This window comes from Vigna unguiculata, chromosome 4 (genome assembly GCF_004118075.2).
Source record: "Vigna unguiculata cultivar IT97K-499-35 chromosome 4, ASM411807v1, whole genome shotgun sequence".
In the NCBI taxonomy this organism is placed as follows: domain Eukaryota; kingdom Viridiplantae; phylum Streptophyta; class Magnoliopsida; order Fabales; family Fabaceae; genus Vigna; species Vigna unguiculata.
In genome coordinates this window covers 42,673,957-42,695,485 of record NC_040282.1, presented here as the reverse complement: position 1 = coordinate 42,695,485, position 21,529 = coordinate 42,673,957, and the positions used below count along the sequence as shown (strand labels likewise).

Genomic DNA, 21,529 nt, shown 5'->3' with positions numbered 1-21,529 from the left:
AAAAAAAAATTCATTCTCATCCCCGTATCAAAACCCAACGAATGTTAATTTTGTCTCATCTCCATTCCCACCAGGTAATGGATATATATTCGTACCCATGCCCGTACCTGTACCTAGGGATGACAAAAATACTTGTACTTGTGGGTATCGACGGATAAAATCCATTGTAGATAGTTGGTATGCACGAATAATAGGTACTCGCAAGTAGCAGGTAGCAGGTAATTTAATATCCGTTCATTAACGAGTCGAGGTCAGGTATCATATTACTCGTACATGCGTGTATTTGCGACCTATTAAGAAAATGAAATTACATTTTTATCCTTAAGTTTTACGTTATTAAGTTACTCATGTCTTCCCTACTGGAGTTTTTTTTCTTCTCGCTCTTTATTGTCGTCAAATGCTAGAGAAGTATTTCTCCTCTCTGACTGAGGCAAATCAAAACGTTGGCCTTGGCGTTCTGACTCTCAGCAAGTTTGAGTTCGAAGTTGAGGTGTTGGAGTTTGAAGTTCGAAGTCGAAGTTGATGGTGGACTTGCGGTGGTTTTTTCCTTGAGGTTTAAAACATGACGTAAAGGGGCGATAAGGCTTTTGTTTCACTCGTGAGTCATAAGAAATGACGAAAAAGATGGATTGAGACAAAGGTCGGGGACATCGGTGGTGGTGCTCGAGACTGGTGTAGGCAGAGGCACATTACAATGATATGTTGTGTTGTTTGGTTCTCGCGGCAACTCCTATGATGGTGACAGTGTTTCCAACAACGTCTCTTGTTGTCATGGGGCGTGTGGCGGCGGAACCTACTACTAGATTCATGGTAACTCACAGACATGAAGGTGAAAGGGAAACCCTAATTGACTTTGTGTGGAAGAAAAGGATAAGGTTGGGTCTGGTCAAGTTTTTACTTGTCACACCCGTCATTTAATGTTTGCACCAGTTTTCATTATATGTTCAGTTGTTTAAATTTTTTCTACACCTCTATTTATATTTTTGTCTCTCGTTGTCGTGGGGAGTGTGGAAGCGGAACCTACTGCTAGATTCATGGTAACTCACAGCCATGAAGGTGAAAGGGAAACCCTAATTGATTTTGTGTGGGAGAAGAGGATAAGGTTAGGTCTGGTCAAACTTTTACTTGTCACACCCATCATTTAATGTTTGTACCAGTTTTCATTATATGTTCAGTTGTTTAAGTTTTTTCTACACCTCTATTTATTTTTTTATTTGTAATTTAATTTGGATCTAATAAAAATTTATTTAAAAAATTACACCTCATTATAAGAGAGGGATACAGTTTTTTCATGCCATTCGGTAGCAAGTAGACACTATTCTCATGCCATTCGGTAGCAAGTAGACACTGTTCGTAATCAACCCGGTATCATTCCTCCTCGTATCCACTTTCTTAAGCTCTAGTCATCTCCACAGCCAGAGTCGCCGATTTGGGAATTTCTGCTACTGTACTAGTCCGGCGAGATCCGAAATTCCACTCCTCTGTTTGCCGCTGCCAAAGCCGTTTTCTCAAACCAATTTATCTGTGCAGAAATCACTTTGCTGCGTGCTATTCACCCTTTATTCCTTTACTGGAATGGTTATTTTCTATATATACCCTTGGTGATTTTTGTGTTGCTCTGTTCTTTACTTTTGCTATGTGTGTGTGGAACATTTGGGAATGAAAAACTGACATGTATTAATGTTTTGGTTAAATGTATTTGTGAATCCAGGTATATCTAGCTTTTAAGTAACCCAAAAAGCTTCAGGTTGTTCCGAAATAAAATTGACCCAACAACAGTTAGAGAATGCAAACTATGCGGCTGAGGCTTTCCAATTCCGACACCAGATCTCTTATCAGGCTCTCATCTTATTTGTATTCTTATTTTCGTACACCATTGGATTTTATCTCACTATCGACATCGTCTCGTGCTTCCTCCACCGCAACCAACTTGTTCACATCTCCGTGGTCTTCCTCTCAACGTCGGGGAATCAAAGTATCTGGTTCTGATGTATGCGTCTTTTAACTTTGACTATTTTATTGGGCTTTTGGTCAAGTTTTTTATAGCTGCTTCTTCACTGTCTTTTGCGGTGCAGATTAGAGTGGGAAATATCATTGGAAAACAAGGTTCCTATGCTCTTGGGTTATTGAATTTTACTGTGGTTTCAATTCAACATGTATGCTTTCTAACAGATTCATTTTGCATTCTTATTGTGTTGGTCGTGCTTGCTTCCAGGGCGCATTTACGAGGTACATACTATTACTACTCAATCAATTTATTGCCAAATAGGATCCATTCAATCTTGTTATCCCACACTTTCTTTCGTGATGCAAACCTCATCAGGTTCTTAAAGTCGATCACTCTCATGAAGGAAGAGGAAAAGCCACAATCAAGGTTTGTCCTAAGATTTCCTTTTTTTTTTTTGTCATACTGACCCTCCCTAAATGCACACTTGTTCCATAATTTTATAAGTGAGCATGCTTATCTTTATTTACTTTTGGACGAACTTTTACATAAGCTAAAATGCATAAGCTAATTTGTAGAAGCTCTTTCTAGCTTCTTTTAATTATTATTTTTGACTTTTACATGAGCTAATTTTAGCTTATGGAGAACTTAATTTCATTTTTTTTCTTCTTATTTTTCTCTCCTGGGAGGACATATGGTGAAACTTGTTCAAATAGATCCTTGGAATGGAATAGTGTACTATATTGAAAATGATTAAATTAGGAAAAGAGTATTGGTGTAGTGAATGCCATCATGTAATTTGTCTTTTGAAGGAATTACTATTATATATATTTCTAAAGTAACTAATTGTAAGTCGTTTGGCCATTGTGTCCAGGAAACCTGCTTTGCTCATTTTCTGCACTCTCTTTAAGATTTTTCTTGACACTCTAAATCAACTCCTTGGTGCACAAAATAGTATGCCTTAATTTTATACTGCACATCCTATTTGGTAGAGGAAATTTTTCATCAGTAATTTTGACAATTTTCTTATTTATCTTCACAAATTAGAAAAGTGGTGAACAAAGTGAATAGAAAACTAGTTGTGTGGACGGTAACAATTAGCTTATTTAGTCATAGTTAAATAACTTGTTTTATGAGTTAAAATTTCTGGACTCTAACAAGTTATTATTATTATTATTATCCATAATGAAAGCATATGTGTTCGATATGTAAATGCATATAAGACAATATTTTAGTTAGTCAGCTACTTTAGTTCACAGCTATTTGGTAGCTGTCAGTAAATAAGCTAGACTGTTGTGTTCTAGACAACTGAATCTAGACTGAATGTAGATAAATTGAAAAGATAGTCAAGTGCACAGCAAAGTTTCCTTTACCTCTGTTTCTCTCCTCTTGTCTCTATCCTCTATATAGTGTTCTTCCCTTTTCTCCTCTTGTTGTCTTCCTGTTTCTTTCATCTTTCGTAGCTAAATTCTATATTATGACTCATCTTGATTTATCTGTGTAAATTTACCAGCTTGAACCCACATGTTAAAATGCATGTGTATATGACACTGTTTGCTATGTACAAACTCACTTGGATTGTATTGAAAAGCCAACAATGTGGTAATGGGCAAACAGTTTTCTTTGGAAGCAAGCTTACTCCGATACACTGTTAAATGATAAACTAATATTTTTTTCATGACCTTACTATAGATGTTATACAAAATCCCAAATATTCTTATTATTTGATTTGGTTGCAAGGTGAGAAAATCAGGGAAAATAAAATAAAGTGAAAGAGAGTGATCAAGGAGTAAAAACAAAGTTTGATATGAGAATCTAAATATTCTGCTATTTTCTCTATAATTTGAGCTATACAATTTATAGAAACTGATGAGACATTGGGAGGCAGTCGTTTCAAATGATAATGCAACCATTTCTCCACTAATTTGCTACAAACAAATTTACTGAACTTCCTACAACAACTAACAGTATGCAAAAGCACGAATGACATGTACCTAGTAATAGATTTTATCGAGTAATGTTTTCTTTAGAGGGTGTACATTTTCCAGAAACTTGTTACATAAAAATAAAAAATGGAGAAGCCCTTGTTTTATATTTAGATGATATGACCTTGTTTTAATGCTCTTGTTATCAGGTAAAGTTGTATGTTGTTACTCTGGTCTCTCTCAACTACATTCCTAACAAATACTAGTTTGTTTAAAATAGGTGGAGCTTCGTGACATTGGCCAGGGAAACAAGATCACACAAAGAATGGGTACTGATGACGATATTGAAAGTATGTACTTGTATATGTAACATGTCAAATGCAAATCTCTGAGTAATATAATCATTGTGCAAAGATTGTTGATTTAGTTGTTAATATTGATACCATTATTAGTAACTTCTTGCTGTCTGGTACCATTGTTCATAACCTTTTCTTATGGCCAAGATTGCCTAATATTTATGTTGCAAAGCAATTTAATCCTACAAATCCAACTCATAAGGTAAGGTTATACTCACTTGTGTACTATAATTTGACTATATCTCTAGTTGATATAGAATCTCCAATGATAATACGGAAGCTAAGTTAAGGACTAATTACCAAAGTAACCAAATCAGAAATAAAGCTCTACATAATCAGAATAAATCTAGATTTTGTTGAGGTCCAACAGTGTGTGTTTGTTCTCTGATCCAATAACCTATCTGAAGGTTGTGTACATTTTCCATTATTGTAATTTAAATGGAAAGATGTTGAGCAATATCGGCCTTTTCCAATCAGTGTCTGCTAGGGTACTTCAAGCCTTGTGATAATGGACTTGTAATCCTTTCCAGCGCTTACAAATCATTAATTGTTTCAGGGGTCTACGTTCAGGAAAAGACTTTCATGTTTATGTGCATGGATCATGATGGAACTGTAGTTTTGATGGAGTGAGTTTTTACAGCTTTCGTTCTAATTTGCTGTTAGTATATCATTGTAAGCTTTCGAGGGCTATAAATTCTTGGTAAGCATAATTATTAATTTGTTTCTCTTTGTAATTGTGGTCAGCCCTGACTCACTGGATCAAATGGAAGTTTCAAAGGACTTGTTCAACAAGGACTGTTTGTATCTACGAGGTGGATAAAAGCTAACACTCCTCAACCCTTCATATCTACTCTTTTTTGATCAATTAATATGGAACATTTTTTGTCAATTGTGCTTAGTGCTCATATCATACTCTAAAGGATGCTAAGATAGCATCATTGTTTCAATAACCTACAAATGTGTCAACAAATAGTTTTTGATTTTATCATTTTTATGAATTATTGGGAATTACACTTTTTTGTTTTTTTTTTTCTAATCAAATTCATTGTTCAATTGCTATGTAATGAATTTGATTGATGATTGTCTCTCAAGTGTTTCCCCAAAACTTGTGCTACCAATTGTCAACTTCCTCTTTAACTTAGAGTCTTAGATAATCACTTATTGATGTTCGAGTTCAATGTGAACTTTCTATAGCTTTGTAACAACTAAGTATCTTCGTTATGGTGTTTGAAATCTCAATGCCACCATGATGCATGGCATTTAAAGTTTGTTCCGGTACTTCAATCACATGCTAGATCACTATCATTAGTTTTATTCTTGTTTCATCGCTTGTTCACTGCTGTATTTATATGAAAAATGTATAGATAATCACCTACTTGCAGCAAAAGTTCCCCAATTCATCAAAAAAGCTACTCAACTAACAGTACTTTTAGAATATGCACTACCGTTCTGACCGCTCTCCTTTAAGTCTACTCTTCTCAATCAATTGTTGAATCACTCTTCTTTACTCCTTGCATACATCCTGCCCTTTCTGTTTCCCCCCACTCTTTCCTCTACCTGATTCCTTTTATCATACAGTTTTTGTCTCAGGCCTTCATTTCCAAGTCCAACACCTTAACCCTCTTGGCCTGAGTCAATGCCTTTCCCTTTTGTTCTTCTGCTATACACTTCTGTTAAATGCCTATTAGTGGCTCTGCATTTATTGACAAGTTTGTTCTCTACTCTTGTAGTCAATCTAGCTCTCTATTACTAGTTAATTATCACTTTGTTGCTTGGTTAGCAGATGAAATGAAAGTTAGGGTACAATTTTATGATGACAAACCTTTATCTGCATCCGTTCCAAAACGTGTCACATGCATTGTCAAGGAAGTCATTTCAGCCACTACAAGGTATGTGTCATTATTCATTGTTGTGCTTAATGAATCTTCTTTATTCCTGTTTGCAATTTTCTCCAATTTTATATGCCAATTTTTTTTTTTTTCAATTTGTCTTACTATCCATACTTCTTTCTTGATCACTTTTTCCTTCTTGTTAGATATTGTTTAGATATTGTTTGATATTGTTAAGATATTGTTAGATATTGTTAATCACAATATCAAACAATATCTTCTATTTGCTCTATTTATTTTTAGTTACTCTTTTTAGTTGTACCTTTCTCTATTATAAATAGATTATCCAATGTGTGGTTTATACACAAGGGAGATTAATCTCAAATCCTGTTTTCTCTATATTCAACACTTCTCACTTGAATTTGTTGTTTAAATTTCTAGTCTTTGAGGTGCTATTTGTGTGCTCTAAATTTTATTTTTAGAATTTCGAACTATATCCTAGTCACAATCTCTTGTTTGTGCCAGGCACTCATAATACCCTAGTCCCTATCAGTTTTACCCATTTTAACTCTTAGGTTTTATTGTACTTCAATTCCCAACTGCAAATTTCTTTTGACGGACATGAAATTGTGATAAGTGAAGGGAAATACCTAAAATAGGGAACAAGAGAAGGAAAGTATTGAGGGTTGGAAAGTGGAAATTGTAATAAGGTGTACTCTAAAGTTTATAGTTTTGTAAAAGCAAAGGAAAACACAATTTGTGAATATTGAGAATGATACCTCCCTTGAAGCATCCATGGTCAGAAATCCAAAGAAATATAACATAATCGCTATCCTATCCCAAATCGAAAGCAAGTTTAAGGGCAAGAAGTTGCCTGTAAAGGTTAATTTGAAGGAAATTTTAGGAGCTTTGTAAAGTAAGAAGTTTCCCATTATTATAGAGTTTCAGTTGTGTGAGAACTTCCACTTGCTTTGGCTTGTGAAGTAATTTTTCCTAATAGTAGTCGTGCCCTTGGAGGGAGTTCTAGGCATCCAAAAGTTTGTCTCGGAATAGTCCCTAAATTGTTTGCTTTCTTGCTCCATCTGAATGACAATAAGTATAACTATACACTTGCTGTCATACACTAGTAATATTTCTTGCAATTAGTTCCCCATTTATGGGAGGGTGCTGATTATAGTTGTTTAATTTGTTTCTGATTTTTTTGTTTACTATATCAGCCAATATTTGCATACTGTTAATATTTAGGGTTAAATATGTTTTTGGTCCCTCAAGTTTCAGTGAAATTTGAAATTAGTCCTTCTTCAAAACTTTTGACCAATTTAGTCTTTTATTTTTAAAAATGCGGGAATATTATCCTTTTAACCAAATTTTATTAAGTTTATCTGACGTTTCAAGCACATTTCATGATAATATTTGAATTATTTACACCGTTTGACACATTTTTGCTTCAGTGTTAACTCAAATATTATCATAAAATGTGTTTAAAATGTCAAATAAACTTAACAAAATTTGGTGAGAAGGACTAAATGCACGTATTTCTAAAGATGAAGGACTAAATTGGTATAAAGTTTCGAAGAGGGGCTAATTCCAAAATTCACTGAAACTTGAGAGGGACTAAAAATATATTTATCCCTATGAATTATTATACATATCAATGATGAAAATTAACCTCTTAGGTGGAACATTGTAATTTAAATTCTTTGGCCTATAAATTTGAAAGTCTTGTACTAATTTCTTCTTATTTTTCTTAATTTAAGGAATAAAAAGGTCGTACTGGACAATGGCCTTGCAGTTGAAGTAAGTCACATTATTATTTATTTTCTGTATTACACTTATTTAATGATGTAAATAATTGGTAAAATGTTTATCACCATTTGCTTCTATCTTTGAAAGTTTAATCATTATCTAATGTAGTAGTTACAAGCAATATTTTTCTGGAATTTTTTTTTAAGGTCAACCTGAATTTTTGAGGAAATTTCTTTTATGTTAGTTATTGTACTTGAGTTTAGTTTGGTGTCCCTTTAACTGTAGAAAATTGAGAAATGAGTTTTGTATGATTCCTTGCCTCTCGGTTTACCTATAGTCCACCAATGTCAAAAATGTTTTTTTTTTCTGGAAATTGTGTTTCTTGATGACTTTTGGCATCCTCTCACGGCACGGGACAATTGATGTCCACCTGTTAAAAAGTCCTTGGATTTGTTGCAGTCCATTCTGCCCCTAACTTGCCCTTGGGAGTAATAGAATTTGATGAAATGAGAAATAAGAAATCTGAACTTAAGGAAAGTGTTTCATTAATTGAGTGAAAAACAACAAGAAAAAGAAAAACCACATGAGTCTATATAACAGACTCTGATCAACACTAAGTCTTTACGGGGACATAGAATTGATTATATTTGTAATAAGCTTGACACATACGATTTGTATACTCTTATTTGAGGGGGAGTGTTAGATATTGTTTGATATTGTTAATCACAATATCAAACAATATCTTCTATTTACTCTATTTATTTTTAGTTACTCTTTTTAGTTCTATATTTCTTTATTATAAATAGATTATCCTATGTGTGATTTATACACAAGGGGAATTAATCTCAAACCATATTTTCTATATATTCAACACCATCAAATCAGTATGTAGCTAACGATTATACTTAATTGTGCTAAAATTTCCTTCCTTTTGAAATACCTTTCATGAAAATGGTAGAAGAGTGGAATTAAATCATTATTTAGGTAATACTAAATGTTTGTTTTGTCTGATCAACGACCTCCAGGTACCGCCTCACATTGTAGCTGGTGATGCCATAGTTGTTAATACGGAGGATGACTCCTACATAGAAAGGTTAGTTGGTGTAATCTGATTCAAAGAAAGTGATATTAAAATTAATGATACATTTTTTCATTCAAAGAGAGCCGTGTGATCAACTCTCTTGTATTGTATTGATGTCTTGCACTTTTCATCCCTTTCCTAGTACTTCATCCTTCTGTATTTGTCAAGTAAAATCATAGTAGGGTATAATGAATGACATTCTTTAGGTACTAGATTCTTTTTTAACCCCTATTATACTTGGAACCATTACTATCATTTTTGTGTAAACTTGGATCATAATGATTTGTATTATTAATAATAAATATTATCTCTTAATTTTCAGGGCCAAATCATAGTGCGACTTCAGCCAGGATTTGAAAAGATATCCAATATTGTCATGGCTTCTGAAGCAGAATGGCCTTTTATTCAGCCTCCTAGCCCTACCTTCCCCTCTTTCACTTCATAATAGCTTCTTTTTTTTTCTGCATCTCCTAGCAACTGAGTTTGAATGTTTGTGTTTGCAGGACTATTGCTTTAGTTTGTGCATAACGAAAGCAAGACAACATAATTTTGATTGTTGAAATTTTAGATGATAAAAACTCATTTGGACGGTTTGTATTTATATTTAAGTAGCAGGAATTTCTTTCTCCAGCCCCATAAGTTTCAAATTGCTTACTTTACCCTTTATAAATTGTATTATCTGGAAACTTAATGAAATGTGCAATTCGGAAATTGGACTCTTTTCTTGATATAGCTTGATACAATCACCACTAGATATTCTTACAAGACTTCAATCATTTCTTGGACGTAAATTATATCCAAAGTGAATTGGTGTAAATAATGCTAAATTATATCCAAATTGAAATGGTGGAAGTAATGCTCAAAACATGTCTAGGAATCATTTTTTTACCCACCTCAACATTCCTGAAATGTAAATCTAAACCCACAAACAAAAGTACACCATAGAAAACTAAATGTTTTGACTATTGAATAAAAATAGAGGGAAGTAAATACAGAAGTGCAAGGGGAAGCATCCTATCTAATACAGAGGATGTCATATCATACCCAGTATAACTCATTGATTTTCATTTACGATTAAGCCATTGCAAACAAAATATCACGGAAAAGTAACAATTATCAAAATCATAAAAATTATTCTTTAGGAACGGGTGTAAATTACTATACAAATATATATTAGTTTGTTTGATGAAAAAAAAATAATTAATTATTATTTTTATAGTAATTACATAATGTGGCATTTTGTTAATTAAAAATTAAAAGTAATTATTTGAAAAATATAAAAAATGAGAAGTGGATAGAACAAAAATATTTACTAAGAACTTATATATATATATATATATATATATATATATATATATATATTTAAAAATACCTTTTGTATTACCATTTCTTTATAATTATTTATTATTCAAAATATTTGTATTTATATTTAGTTAAATAAATAAAAAACTATTAATTTTTCTTTTCTAGATTTTATCTTCTTTTTCCTTCCACACTCGAACACGTAAAACAGTTTTTTATCCAAATTTAAGATTTGAATTGACCAAGGGCGGACTTCTCTATTGGCAATTTCTTTTCCCACCTTTTTTTTCTTTTAATGCTTGTTTAGGGAAACCCGTTGACAACATATTCTACATTGTATAATTCTATAACAATTCAAAATTAAAAATATTTCAAATTACAAAATCTAAAATGTATTTTAAATTATACCGTCCAAAATATGTTTTCAAATTACATAATTAAAAATTAATATTTTAAAATGTTTAATTTAAAATACACTCAATTTAAAATACATTTCCATATTATATAATCTAGAAATACACTCAATTATAAAGTTTAGAATACATTTTCACATTATATATTATCTAAAAATGCATTCATAATCGATTAATCCAAAATATTCTTTTAAATTTCGACATATATTCTAGACATAGTTTGAAATGTAATTTTGAATCCAAAAATATAATTTAGATCGTATAATCGAGATCATATTTCCGTACTTTACAATCCAAAAATCTAAAATATGATCACTTTAAAGTTTTCCAATACCTCACAAAGGTGCATGAATTAATCGTCACATCAATCAAATTAAAGGATGCACTAATATTGATCAAACTTAATTTCCTTTAATTGCTTTGGTTAACACTGAATTCGTTCTCTACATTAACACAAGACATGAATGTCCTTTAATTCGTTGTCTTGCATATAGGAAAAATTTGACGCATTAACAACTAAGTTTAAACTAAATGTGCTGAGGTACTATTCATTGCCAACAAAGCCTTAAAACCCGACAAAATTATATCATAAAAGTGATTGTAAATCCTTACCACCAAGCTTCAACTTCCCAACATGGAAAACCCTTGTAAAACCCTTCAATTAAAATTCAAAATGCTAGCTAGAAGCCTCAGTTAATCTTTGGTTTTGGTCGCCTTGGTCTCAATACCATATAAAGGCACCCTAGAACAATCAAGAAAGCTGGTATAGTTGTCATATCAAACACCATATGTATTTTTCTCTCTCTTGTGCAGTTAATTGGATGAAGAAGGGAAAGGGTCGCATTGACTTGACCAACAAACCTGCGTGAGAGATTGTCAGACAAAAACTAACAAATTTCAGAAAAATAAAATTTAAGAGCTTTTCAAGTCCAACTTAAAGAAAAGATAAAGTAGGTCTACATGAAAACACTAGCTACTAACCAATGAAGAGCAACAGAAAAGTAAAAATAGTTGAGCTTCACCATATTTTCATCCTTAGATAAATTTTGCAAGTATATTGGAATGAGGGAAAAGAAGAGGAACGAAAAGCAAATGTGAACAAATTCATGTAATAAAGACTAGGGCTGTCAAAACCGACAAGAAAGTCCAACCCGACCCAACAGGCCATGTTTAAAAAATTTGACAGCTGAGCCTGGCCTATATTTTAAAGCAGGCCATTAAAATGCTTATTGCAGAATAGTGCCTAACCTGTTGGATGCATCCTCCAACGTGTTCAATAGCCTCAATGCATCAATATAACGCAATTCTCCAGTGACAGTTGATACCTGAAGAATACAACATTCATAACACATTCAGGAACTTAAGAATATGATTGAAAATTGAATAGAAGCTACAAATAACTACCACTTACCCTTTTCCAAAGGCTAACAACATAATTGTACTTGTTTGCAAGCTCAAGCTCTTGGGACTGGAAGATCCTGAACGTTTTTTCAGCTTTACATTGTTAAGAATTCAAATTAACTCATTGTGTCTCAAGAAAAACAAAGGGCAGGTTTGGGTTCAGATGGTTTAATTTGATAATATATGCTTTAATATATTTTTTTCTTACACAACGCAAATGCGATGATACATCGTGTTACTCGCTAAAGAAATTGCAGAAATAGATGATATGCGCATTTTAATAATGATCTCATTGATGCATTTTGAAATAGTAATTTTTTTATCATTAAACGGCTGCAGTGCTACACGGTAAGGATACTAGTACGTTCCATTAGCAGAAGATGAATGGCAGAATTAACCAGTTGTATTGATTCTTCGAGGGACGTGATGACATAGCTTCGAGCAATTGAATCAGACTGGAACTGCGAAATGTGCCAACCTTGTGATGTAATGGAGAAAGGGTTGCATCCTACTGACCATAACCAGTCCTGTCATATGCAGAGATAAATCTTACATTATGGTAGTTCAAATACACTTAAAAAAGAAGTTACATCTTAGTACATGGACATTGACTGTTCTAGGAACTCGGGACACAGTTCACACATGCTAATCTCTAAATGAGTATGTATATTGTTGAAAAAGGCATTAAGCATCTGCAACCAGGACAAATTGAAAAGGTGGTCTAGCTTGCTGCAGCCTCTTTTGCTACATAGATCACTTTATGTATTTTGGGAGATTTGGAGAGTTGCAAGGTGAGTACAGTAAAAATTAACTGATTTGTTGCCTTTTAAGGGATTAGGTAGGTATACCCAAAGAAGAGTAACATTGTCCCGTACAGTCAATGCACAAGAACTGAACCTCAACAAACGAAAGATATCTGGATTTAGTAGACGGAAAACACTAAATGCATCAAAGAAGTAGATTGGATTCAAATATTGGACATAAAATGTACCTCAATTGCGGTCTCATGGGCCTGACCATAGACAAGATGAAGGGGAAGCAAACCAGCAAGATGCTCAGCAGTGGCAGCAACTGCAGCTTTTATAGGCTGCCTTTATCGTCCATATAGAGGATGAAATCATTAAAACTGATGAGTAGATTTTTGTACCTATACTTACTATCTATCATATAAAAGAGATTCTCCCTTTTGGGTACACGTTTTTTTTTTTCAATTTTATCCTTCAAGTAACCATCCTTTTAAATTAAAATAATACCTTACCAATTTTACCTTCTAAATAATCATTCTTTTTAATTTAACTATTTTTCCGATTTGACCATTTTTTTAAATTTAACCAATTTTAAACAAAAATAACTATCTATAATAAAAAAAACTACCTACAAAATAAAAAAAATAAAAAAACTATTTATAATCAATATAAAAAATATTTAATTTTACTTTTATAATAATAATAATAATAATTTTTTGTCATCATAAAAAAGAAAAGTGAACACGTGTAACGCAAGTGTTTCAATTAGTGATAAATAAAGGTACTATCACAATTGTTCAATATAACTTTTTATAGAAGTTCACCTCTTCCCCTACCCCTTCCCAAGTGAAATAAATAAAATACGATTGCAAGAAAGATGAATAAGCAATTTTAGAAAGTAGAAAGATAGGTTTCTGAATCTTACCTCAAGTCCAGTAGAAGTGAATGCCCATTACAATGTAGATGGCTTTCCCACGAGGAGGACTCAGACTGAACGACAATAATCATGTCAGAGAGAGCTTTTGCCTGAAAATATTTGTCTAGTAAAAGTGGTTCACTGTAGATGAACCAAAAGATTGGAACCTCAAGCACAGACCTGGAATGTGCATGCCTACCTGCACATTCATAAATACTCATATTTATCAATAACAAGAATATCAAGAATAAAAGAGAACTTTATTTTAAACTTATATTTAGTGAAATGAACAAAATAAATCATAGAAACAAGAACAAGCAACCCCTACATGCTAGACATAGAAAGTCCTTGTTAGTCCCTACTATTTTACACTTATACATATCCTATGTTTTTCCATTTTGACATCTAAGTTTTGATGATAACAAACAAGATAATTTTGGTGTTTCTGATATATTTATCTAGAGTGCAACAAGCTTAGTCATGATCAAGAGTAATTTTGTTTCAAGCTACAAGTCTGATTAAAGCACAAAAGACAAGTGAATGAGGCCATGTTAGATGACCTCACACAAAGAAGAAGACGGATGCTACTATAATAGAAGAAGCCTTACAAAAGTATTGGACAACACTACAAGTAGCAAGAAGCGCTAGACAATAATGTCACCTATGGATGACCATATTCCTCATGGCATGAGATATATGTCATCAAGAATGGAAGTTTAGACAGCTATGTTAGAAAAAACTTCCATCTTGAAGAATCAAAAGCATGCAAGATAGAGAAGCAAGAAGAAGATCAAGAGAAGTTGCTCAAAAGTATTCTTGGATTAATATAGCACTAAAAGAACTGCAGAGAACCAAGATTAGACGACCTTGATGGAGCACCTATCAAAAGATGTCTACTATGCTATCAATTGTTAGATGACTCAAGTCAAATGGAATAAATGCAACCTAAAGAGTGCTTTGAACTAGACACATTTGTAGGATTTCATAAACCCTACACAGTTGACTCACAACATCTATCTCATAAAGATGAAGACCCAGGTACTAACTATAAATGCACAAAAGTCCTTTTGGTTTTGTCAGGGGAACAATGTCAACTGTAAAGTAAAGGAGTGTGTTTCAATCACGTCAAAGTACTACAAGTCAAAGTATGTAAGAAGAGAGTCATCACTCTCTAAGAAAATATCTAACAAGCAATGACTCCAAAGGTACACATCCTTCAATGGTCCTTTTGGATACCTATACAAGGAACGCACCACCATGCAAGAAAGTTGATGGATATAATAAGAAAAGTCTTCAAAGTATCACCAACATTACACACACAAATGATAAAGTGCTGAAAAAGCCTAAAGTGCAACATCTAATTGAAATTACCTACCACTTGTTACTATTGTAGGATAGGAGTAGTTAGTTGATTGCCATGTTGTCCCTTAGTATATTTATATTGCATGAAGTTCTGGTTGTGGGTGAAACAAACTTTTGGAGACTTTATGATTGCTTCTACTGATTTAATTATTGATTTTCTCAAAAAACAATGTAGTCCTTTAAATAGGTTGATTCGTCATGCTGTTTTATTGGGATTGTCTGGATGATTTGGCGTATGGGAAACCTTGCAAGATTTCAGGAGAGCATTGATTTTTCAGGGTCTATTCGAATCATTATTGATGTTGTGAGAAGATCTGCTCAAAACTCTAAGCTTTCTATACAAAACACGGTTGTTGATTTGCAAGTTTTGAAAGTTTTTGGCATTACAACTAGGCCGGGCAAACCTATATAGTACAAACAGGTTATATGGCAATTGCCTCAGGTTTCCTGGATTAAAGTTAACATTGATGGAGCTGCTAAGGCAAGCCTAGGTCTATCTGCTTGTGGAGGTATTTTTAGGGGAAGTAGGGGAGAATACATTCGGAGTTTCTCTGCGTTTGTTGTAGTTCAAAATGCCCTTTTTGCTGAGTTCATGGGAGCCATGCATGCCATCGAGTATGCTAGAAGAGCCAGTTTTAGAAGGCTCTAATTGGAATGGGATTCAACCTTGGTCTATAAAGCTTTCTTTCATCAAGAGGTTGTACCGTGGTCTAATAGAGGTCGTTAAAGGAAATACCTTAAGTTTTAGAGATGTTGATTTTAAGGTCTCACATATTTTTCAAGAAGGAAAGCATTATGCGGATCAGTTGGCAAGTTTAGGCTTGTCTTCTACAAAAGTGTTTAAATGGTATATAGGTATGCCAGCTTCTATAAGTTTGGATTTTCATCACAATAGGTTTCTTTTTCCTATGTATAGAGGTTCTTAGCTTGTGTATAGCTTCTTAGCTTGCCTATTTTTGTTCATGGGTGTTGGTTGGGTCCCCCATGAGTTCCTTGTATCTTTCTTTTTGTTTTTAATGATATTTTCATGTGATGGCAAATGATAAATGTCCTTGGGATGTCAGCCTAGCTAAGATGCCAAGGATCATAGTGATGCCTAACATGAGCCTTTTATTAAAAAAAAAAAAGAATAGGCTTAATTTCAGTATATTGCTCAATTTGGTCCCTCTATTAATAAAAGATTCAACCAAATCCCTCAAGTTTAAAAATGTAACAATGTAACTCTTCCAAGGTTAAATGAAGTCCTCCAATTTTTAAAATAGCAACAGTGTGACCCTTTTGTTCGTTGGTTTTATAAATTGTCATTATGCATTAGGTTTAAAATATTTGTTTGCCAATGATTTTACGGCTAATTGTATAGAAAGTGGTCACATTTATAAAAGTTGAGGGACTTGATTGGGACTTTTATTAATAGTGAGACCAAATTGAATAAAATAAATATATAGTCCGTAAGGACCTTTACACCATCTTATGATGCTTGAGTTTGACAACATAGGTCTTGACTAAGGCTCATTCCGTAGCAGTTGATATGAATCAAGCTTTGGAGTGTGTAAACTATTTTCTATTGAAACACAGCATACACTTGACCTCACTATAACTTTTTCTGTTCAGACATGTAAAGAATAGTCAGTTAGGTACAGCTGGACAGACGTAATAGATTCACATCTTGTTAGAAGTGGGTTTTGAAGTCTAACTCAACCCACAAAACCGGCTTGTAAGGTGAGATTTGCACCTCACTTATATATTATGAAATTACCTTATCTCAAATCGATGTGAGACATCCAACACAGTCCCTCACGCCGAAATATATTCATCTCGAGTGTGAAACTAGAAATTAGTGGGCGGTCCGATAACAGGTGGAACAGAATGTCCAAGAAATTTCGCTAGGATAGGCTCTAACTTAGCTCTAATATATTAAAGGATGGGATTTAAGTCTAACTCAAGCCCCATAAACCGGCTTGGAATGTGAGGTTTGCAACCACACACACACACACACACACACACACACACACACACACATATATATATATATATATATATATATATATATATATATATATATATATATATATATTATGAAATTACTGTATCTCTAGTCGATGTGGGACTTCCAACACATCTCTCTACACACAATTTTCAGTTTTCAGAATCAATACAAAACTCAGTTATTATTTTCTCTTCAATCCTTAAACTCAACACTACAATATGTTGAGCATATAATTGTGCCCCAAATACTCCAATGCCCCCAGTTTATTCAACACTAGCTGCACAAACCCAATTCATTATACATAGTCCACGACTGACTTTTGGCAACTTAGTGAGGCAAACACTATGAGCTTAAAAGTCTGAGCTATAAACAGTTGAAGATACACGCAAACTAATGTAATATTTAGGATTGATGCTACTATCATCCCAAATCAGGTATGCCACACTTCCTATTCAGCAGTTGAGGTATAACGTCAAGCATCTTATAGAATGTGCGCAAAGGTTGTCTTATACTCATCTCTAATTCTGACTTAATTATTTATTTAATTGAATAAAGATTTCAAAATACAATTCCACCAAATTTGCTTTGAATAAAAATGTGCAATGGATGAAAATAGATTGAGCAACATATACACTAATCATCCGATGAAATAAATTTTCCTTTCAACCTTTTTTTATTCTCAACTTCAAGATGACTGCCCAACTTATTCTCATTTTTCAACGTACATACAAATGCCACTCTAAAACAGGACTTAAGGATACAGGAATGACCTTTAAGAGAACCATGTTTATTCAGCCTTTGCAATTGATATTGCAGGATAGAAGAATCAAGATATGTTCGAACTGTCTTTCGGTAGGTTCCATTGATAAGCAGTAAAGGTACAGCAGCTGCTCGCCGTGCAACTGCAAAGGCCATTGCTAAGGCAGGATCCTCCGACAGCGGCAACCTAAAGTCATAGTAATGTAAGTAGAAAACTAGGGAGACAATTTATAGCAACGTGATATATCAGACACACAGCGTTGTAAGGAAACATTTCACCAACCAAATGCCTAATTAAAGGTAGGGTAAAGAAAGGTTAGAATTAAAAATTCATGACGTACATGTGCTGACTGAACATTGGTTTCTGAGAAGGAACTGTCAATGAGGAAAGGCTCTCCTTTATAGCATTCATATCCACAGGAAGTTGTTTTATGTGCTTAACTTTCTGAAAAAAAAAAAGAATACAAGGGCAATGTCAATATTCAGCTCTTGCAAGCCTTTTCAAGTGATAAAACACACATCTTACCTCCTGTGTCACGAAAAACAGCTGAAAGGATATCTTCTCATAATAATGGAAGGCACCATCAGCAACTGAAGGTGACACAATATGTCTCATAGATCCCCACAGCGTTGCACCTAGATGCGCAAGAAAAGAATCACGTGCAACTGTGTAATTTTGGAACTCCTGCAAAGGGGTAAATCCTTGAATGAAGAGGTCCAACCATAAATTTAAACTACCAAAAATTTGAGGGCATACAGTTCATTATACTAATTTACTAAATTAATAAATATCAACTGGCTGACCTCATGCGTATCACTGAATAAATTCCAGCTCTCCATCCGTTTCAAAGCTTCTATGGCCTTTTTCTTATGACTTTCATCATATTCTTCACCTTCAAATGACTGTAGCTCATTTCTCAAATCGCGCATCCTTTCATCAAGTTCTGAAATTATCTTATGTTACAAGCTGTACAAAAAGCTACAATAAAACCGTGTAGCTTCTAAACCTACTGAAACTGAGCACTGAAATCTACAATACTAGCGTGAAAAATAAAGCAAAACAGAACTGCATACAAATAAAAGCTTAATGAGAACATCTCACTACTACCAGAGAAGCACAGATACTTCAAATGATAACCATGCCCAAGAAATTGACTAGCACAATATTTGTTATTAATTGTTGACTACAGAATATTTATTATTATTGGAACAGATTTACTGGTCAACAATTTATGCATGATTGTACAGCTACATTTATGCAATTATCTTGATAATTAGTTAGCCCAGCTGTAAGGTCGCATGAATTGTACAATAGTCACTTTCAATTCTTGAAGAATTCTCCAGAGCAGAAGACATTGTTGATATGCAATTTTCCGAAGTCTAATATGGTATAAGGCTAGGCTGTACTCCTATCTTAGGTTCTGTCCAAAATTCCCAGCCTCTGGGTTCTGCAAGACTATCCTTGTTTATCTGTCTCTAGTACGATTTTTTCATGTTTTTTATTCCTCAACTTCATATATAGTGACAAATATGATATGTTATTTATTCAACCTCGGTTTTTCAGTTCCATATATTGATAGAAGATAAGAACTTTTGAGGTTATGTTGACGGCACCAGTTCTGCTCCTAAAAGAAAATCAACAGGAGGGACACGTTCGGCCGGAAGATGAAGATGCTGAAGTAAAGACATGGATCTATCATAGTCTACGTTGATCCTAGTATTGTTCTCAATTTCCAACCATTCAATACTGCGGCCAAGATGTGGGCCTATCTAAGGATATACAGCCACAATAATATTGCTAAAAGGTTCCAATTAGAACATGAAGTCACCATATTACAGCAGGATAGTCTTTTAATTTTTGAATTCCTTTCTCATTTATGAATCTTTGGGCCAAAAACACTGACATTGTATATGAAGATTTATCAAATGATGGTGAAAGTATAGAGCAACATTTTCATGAAACTACTAAACAGATAAATTTCAAATGTAACTGAGATCCGATTTTGAGGGTGTTTGGTCCAATTTTATCTCATGAATAGAGTTCCTACCCATCATTGGATGCATGCCTCAATGAGCTTCTAGAAGAATGTTTCCTAACTCAAACATCCATGAAAAGCAGAAATTTGTCTCTCTTCCATCAGCATATGCTGCACAAGGAAAGCCTAAACAATGATACCTAAGTGCTGTCCAATGTTTCTGTTGCGAAGAATTTGGACGTTGTGCTTCACATTGTCTTAAAAAGTTCTACAGTTACTGCTTAAAAGATGGTCAATTCAACAAAGAATGTTCCATAAGACCACCAAGAACTGCAACAGCCTTTACTGCTGCAACTGGTCCTTCTACTGCTACCAGTTCTGCAAATCAGAATGTTTCTACCCTTGTGAAACACTTTGACCCCCCAAAACAGTCCCACAAATGATAATTTAAGCACTTTTTGCTTTAGGATCTTCAGGTAAACTTTTTCTTCATGTACACGTAGGCATTAGTGCGTCCTATCTCTCAAATTTAGAAAGAATAATATATTTCATCAATATTTCAATAATGAGGCCATTGGTCCTATTAATACATGAGCCTGTTGTTTATTTTAGGAAATATAATTCTAAGGAAACAAATCCCAGTAAATATGGGATTGTTTTTTAAATACATAATCCAAGTTAATAGCAAGATACACCTGTATTAAAGAATAAAATTACAGCAAGGATAAAATAATACAACTTCTAAAATAAATAATGAGATGCACAGTTTTGACCGTCCCTCGCAAACTGGTAAATGTTCTCCAGTCCCAGCTTGGATATTATTGAATATAGTGAAATAGGTTTGAGATTAATCTCCCTCTTGTGTAAAAATACATATAGGTTAATGTATTTATAATAAAGGAGACATGGGCTAAGACCAATATACAAAATAAATAATAATAATAACAAAGAAACTAAAGATAGAAGATAAAGATAAGATATATAAAATATCTAACAATACATCTAATAGATGTAATTCTTTCAAAGTTAATGCAGATCAACCCTTTGGTGAGTATGTCTACAAGTTGATTTTGAGTGGACACACATAGGGTGATAATCAAACCCCTGTCTAGCTTTTCCGTGATAAAATGTCTGCCAATCTCAATATATTTAGTTCTATCATGCTGCACCATGTTGTAAGTTGTACTAATTGCAAATTATTATAACAATATAACCTCAGGTTCATCCCACTTTATCTTTAAGTCTTCCAATATAATCTTTGGCCATAGAAATTCACATATTCCTTGGGCCATTGCTTGAAATTCTGCTTTCGCACTTGATCTTGTTACTACATTATGTTTTTAGCTCCTCAAAGCAACTAGATTTCCACCAAGGAAGGTGCAGTATCAAGTAGTTGATATCATATCCACAACAGACCCTGCACAACCTGCATCCATATATTCTTCAAGACTTACACTTTTGTTTCATTTAAACAAAATCCCTCTTCCCGGTGTCCCTTTTAAGTATTGAACAATTCTAAGAACTTGTAAATAAACCTCCTTTTGTTGGTGTATAAATTGATTTACTAAACTCACAGCACAAGCAATATCCGACCTAGTATGAGATACGTAAATAAGTTTGCCAACAAGTCTTTGATACATTTCTTTGTCCACTGCAATATCCCCCTCTATACTTCCTAACTTTATGCTTAGATCAATCGGAGTACTAGCTAGTTTGCAGACTGTCTACCTTATTTCTTTAAGCAAGTCAACAACATACTTTTGTAGAGATATGAAGATTATCTTT

The 21,529-nt window shown here is 33.7% G+C and overlaps 2 protein-coding genes across 5 annotated transcripts in view; one reads left to right on the top strand and one right to left on the bottom strand.

The window, feature by feature from the left end:
- The first annotated feature begins 373 nt into the window (after positions 1-373).
- On the top strand, positions 374-9,593 carry LOC114181812 (elongation factor P). Of its 3 annotated transcripts, none has more exons than XM_028068384.1 (12): positions 374-829; positions 1,712-1,990; positions 2,076-2,106; positions 2,216-2,229; positions 2,324-2,374; positions 4,151-4,220; positions 4,783-4,852; positions 4,971-5,038; positions 6,010-6,115; positions 7,813-7,852; positions 8,827-8,894; positions 9,205-9,512. In XM_028068384.1, the coding sequence occupies exons 2-12, from the start codon at positions 1,787-1,789 to the stop codon at positions 9,215-9,217; spliced, it is 735 nt and encodes a 244-aa protein (XP_027924185.1). In that variant the 5' UTR covers positions 374-829; positions 1,712-1,786; the 3' UTR covers positions 9,218-9,512. The 3 variants fall into 3 exon arrangements, with proteins under 3 accessions (XP_027924185.1, XP_027924184.1, XP_027924183.1); XM_028068383.1 differs by having other exon boundaries at positions 374-875; XM_028068382.1 differs by having other exon boundaries at positions 375-1,578; positions 9,205-9,593.
- A 1,393-nt stretch (positions 9,594-10,986) lies between these two features.
- Positions 10,987-21,529, bottom strand: part of LOC114181358 — a 34,625-nt gene continuing 24,082 nt past the window's right edge. For both annotated transcript variants that reach the window (XM_028067783.1, XM_028067784.1), the window contains 10 exons: positions 18,573-18,712; positions 18,295-18,453; positions 18,110-18,213; positions 17,780-17,955; positions 13,670-13,859; positions 12,990-13,089; positions 12,357-12,525; positions 12,009-12,091; positions 11,846-11,922; positions 10,987-11,458 (listed from right to left, as the gene is read on the bottom strand). In XM_028067783.1, coding sequence (XP_027923584.1) covers positions 11,287-11,458; positions 11,846-11,922; positions 12,009-12,091; positions 12,357-12,525; positions 12,990-13,089; positions 13,670-13,859; positions 17,780-17,955; positions 18,110-18,213; positions 18,295-18,453; positions 18,573-18,712 — 1,370 coding nt within the window. In that variant the 3' untranslated portion in view covers positions 10,987-11,286. The remainder of the gene's footprint in view (positions 11,459-11,845; positions 11,923-12,008; positions 12,092-12,356; positions 12,526-12,989; positions 13,090-13,669; positions 13,860-17,779; positions 17,956-18,109; positions 18,214-18,294; positions 18,454-18,572; positions 18,713-21,529) is intronic.

What these genes read in the sequence shown, in the direction of transcription:
- LOC114181812 (XM_028068382.1), top strand. Translation starts at nt 1,787, where the DNA reads ATGCAAACTATGCGGCTGAGGCTTTCCAATTCCGACACCAGATCTCTT. An exon ending in TCAAAGTATCTGGTTCTGAT is followed by an intron (nt 1,991 to 2,075) that starts GTATGCGTCTTT and finishes TTTGCGGTGCAG; the next exon opens with ATTAGAGTGGGAAATATCAT. An exon ending in GAGGAAAAGCCACAATCAAG is followed by an intron (nt 2,375 to 4,150) that starts GTTTGTCCTAAG and finishes TGTTTAAAATAG; the next exon opens with GTGGAGCTTCGTGACATTGG.